Genomic DNA, 2258 nt, shown 5'->3' with positions numbered 1-2258 from the left:
CGTTTATTGACCTGGCGCCCATGGTCGCAGAGGGCGCGGCAGGGAGAACCAAGAGGGGAGGAGGAACAGGCCAAGGAGGAAGAAGCAGAAGGAAAGGGCGCCCCAGGGGCAAGCAACAGGCAGATGCAAGAGACGAGAAGACCAGGGCACAGGGGAAAGGGATGACAATGGGGGAGAAGACAAAGAGAAAGAAGGTGGGCGAGGAGGGAGAGAAGAAGGAGGTGGAGAAGAAGAAGGTGCTGGTGGAGCAGGAGGAGGAGAAGAAGGGCAGGGGTGGTGCTGATGGAACGGTGCCCCGGAGGAGCAAGGCCGGACCCCGCGCACCGACATGGGCGAACGCGGATAAGCTGGAGGAAAAGAAGCAGGCCACCAACAAGGAGAAGAACAACAGCAACGGGTCACGGAGGCCAACAAAAGGGTCGCGTTGACGTCCCTGCACGTGAATGTGGTGAGGTCGTGCACGTTTGTCGTTGTGGTGGCGTTTTCGAGCACAATGGTGTCTGCTCTGGGCTGCCGCGTTTTCGTGCGGGTCTGGATGAAGGCTGCCGGGGGTCCGGCACGGCAATGTCTTGGCCTGCATGCTTGGGTCTCGGGGAGTAGTCGCGGGCAGACCCCGCCCGCCCTCTTTGCTGAAACACCAGCTGCGTGCCCTTGAGCTGAGGCGATAAGTCTTGCACATGTCGAGGGGAGCCTTGAGCAAACGGCAAGTGTGCCGCACACCATCTGGAACACGGTGGGCCAAGGAAGACGCCATGGTGCAGGTGGCGTTGGCATGAACCATGCACACACAAACACACACACACACAAACACACACACACACGCGCGCGCGCGCGCGCGCCTCCTCAACGCTGTGAAATGTGTGTACACAGACACAAGATGGGAGAGAATGCAGGGGATGAGGTTGACAGCGACGCATCATCAACCACACGCCAGCCCCATTTCAACCATCCACACTGACACACAACCACACACACACACACACACACACACACACACACATGCTCACCTCTTCATCAGAGCGAGTGACATGTGCAATGTCTGACTCACGCCAGATTGGAGCTGGTGTCGGCCGGAGTGTGATGGCGGCTGTGCGGTCGATGGCAATGGCGGTGATGGCGGTGGTGACAGCGGAGCTGAGGTGGAAGAGAGACAAAGGAGAGAGAAATGGGGAAAGTTGATGATGATGGGGTCGTTCATGGCGGCTGCTTTCCCCTCCACTGATGTGGCCCTGGTGCCCATGCAACCAACACACAACGACAAGACACAACGATACCATCACACACAAGGCACGGGTATGGCATGTGAGCAAAGCAGACGTGCTCACCTTCCTGTCCCTCCTCTGCTTTCCTTCTCCTCGCCCCACCACACACACACACACACACATATACACACACACACACACGCACGCACACACACACACACCGCACATGACTGCGTCGCTGTGGTTGGATGTGCCCACCATGACCATGGACGTGTGTGCCCACAGCTGCTCCTCCCAACCCATCATCATGTGTGCACCACCCATCATCCTCCAACCATCCTCACGCAGTCGCCCCTGCAGCCGCACACGCACACACGCACATGGCATGTGAGCTGCGCAACTACACTGGTGCACGAGATACAGCAGCAGCAACACCAAGCACACCCACAGCAGCAACAACAACACATGTACCATGTGCCATCCAAAGCATCCATGATGGGCTCACCTTGCTAGCATGTGGGAACACTGCATGAGCACAGCAGCGACAGCGAATTGGGGGAGTTGCAGCAGCAGCAGCCGGCATGCGAGCCCGCGTGCATATGTGTGTGCGTGGGTGCGTGGTTGCAGGGAACGTGGATGGAAACAGAACACAACAGGCACAGAGCAAGCCATCATGTCAGCACAGCAGAACGAGTGATTGACATCACACGCACCACGGGCGTGCGTGTGTGTGTCAGTGTATGTGACCATCATCCTCCATCAACCCTCTTCCCGCGTTCGCTTCACCGCACCCCAGCACCGTCACTCCACCCCATCACACACACAACCAACCACTTCATCACCACCCACATACCATGTGTGAGGCGAGTGCAGCTGGCACGCGTGACAAGTATCCCTTCGACGCTTCCCTCATCCTGCTGCTTTGCGAGTGTGCATCGCCTGTAAGTGTTGTTGTGTGCCGAGCACCAGCATGGTGAGTGCGTGGGAGGGAGGAAGGGAGCATGATATGTGCGCAGCTACACTTGCTGCTGTCACTGCTGGTGTTGCGCATGCATG

General features: G+C 58.1%; 2 protein-coding genes across 2 annotated transcripts; both read left to right on the top strand.

Annotated features, from left to right (window-relative positions):
* Positions 1-161: 161 nt before the first annotated feature.
* Positions 162-655, top strand: PTSG_09677 (uncharacterized protein; the record flags this gene model as incomplete). The annotated part of the gene is made up of 2 exons (XM_004990044.1): positions 162-418; positions 454-655. 2 exons carry the CDS (start codon positions 162-164, stop codon positions 653-655), a joined length of 459 nt encoding a protein of 152 aa, XP_004990101.1.
* A 22-nt stretch (positions 656-677) lies between these two features.
* On the top strand, positions 678-1715 carry PTSG_09676 (uncharacterized protein; the record flags this gene model as incomplete). The annotated part of the gene is made up of 3 exons (XM_004990043.1): positions 678-761; positions 1054-1139; positions 1595-1715. The coding sequence occupies 3 exons, from the start codon at positions 678-680 to the stop codon at positions 1713-1715; spliced, it is 291 nt and encodes a 96-aa protein (XP_004990100.1).
* Positions 1716-2258: the final 543 nt, after the last annotated feature.

Source organism: Salpingoeca rosetta (genome assembly GCF_000188695.1).
Source record: "Salpingoeca rosetta unplaced genomic scaffold supercont1.26, whole genome shotgun sequence".
Classification (NCBI taxonomy): Eukaryota; class Choanoflagellata; order Craspedida; family Salpingoecidae; genus Salpingoeca; species Salpingoeca rosetta.
This window is presented reverse-complemented; position numbering and strand designations above follow the sequence as displayed.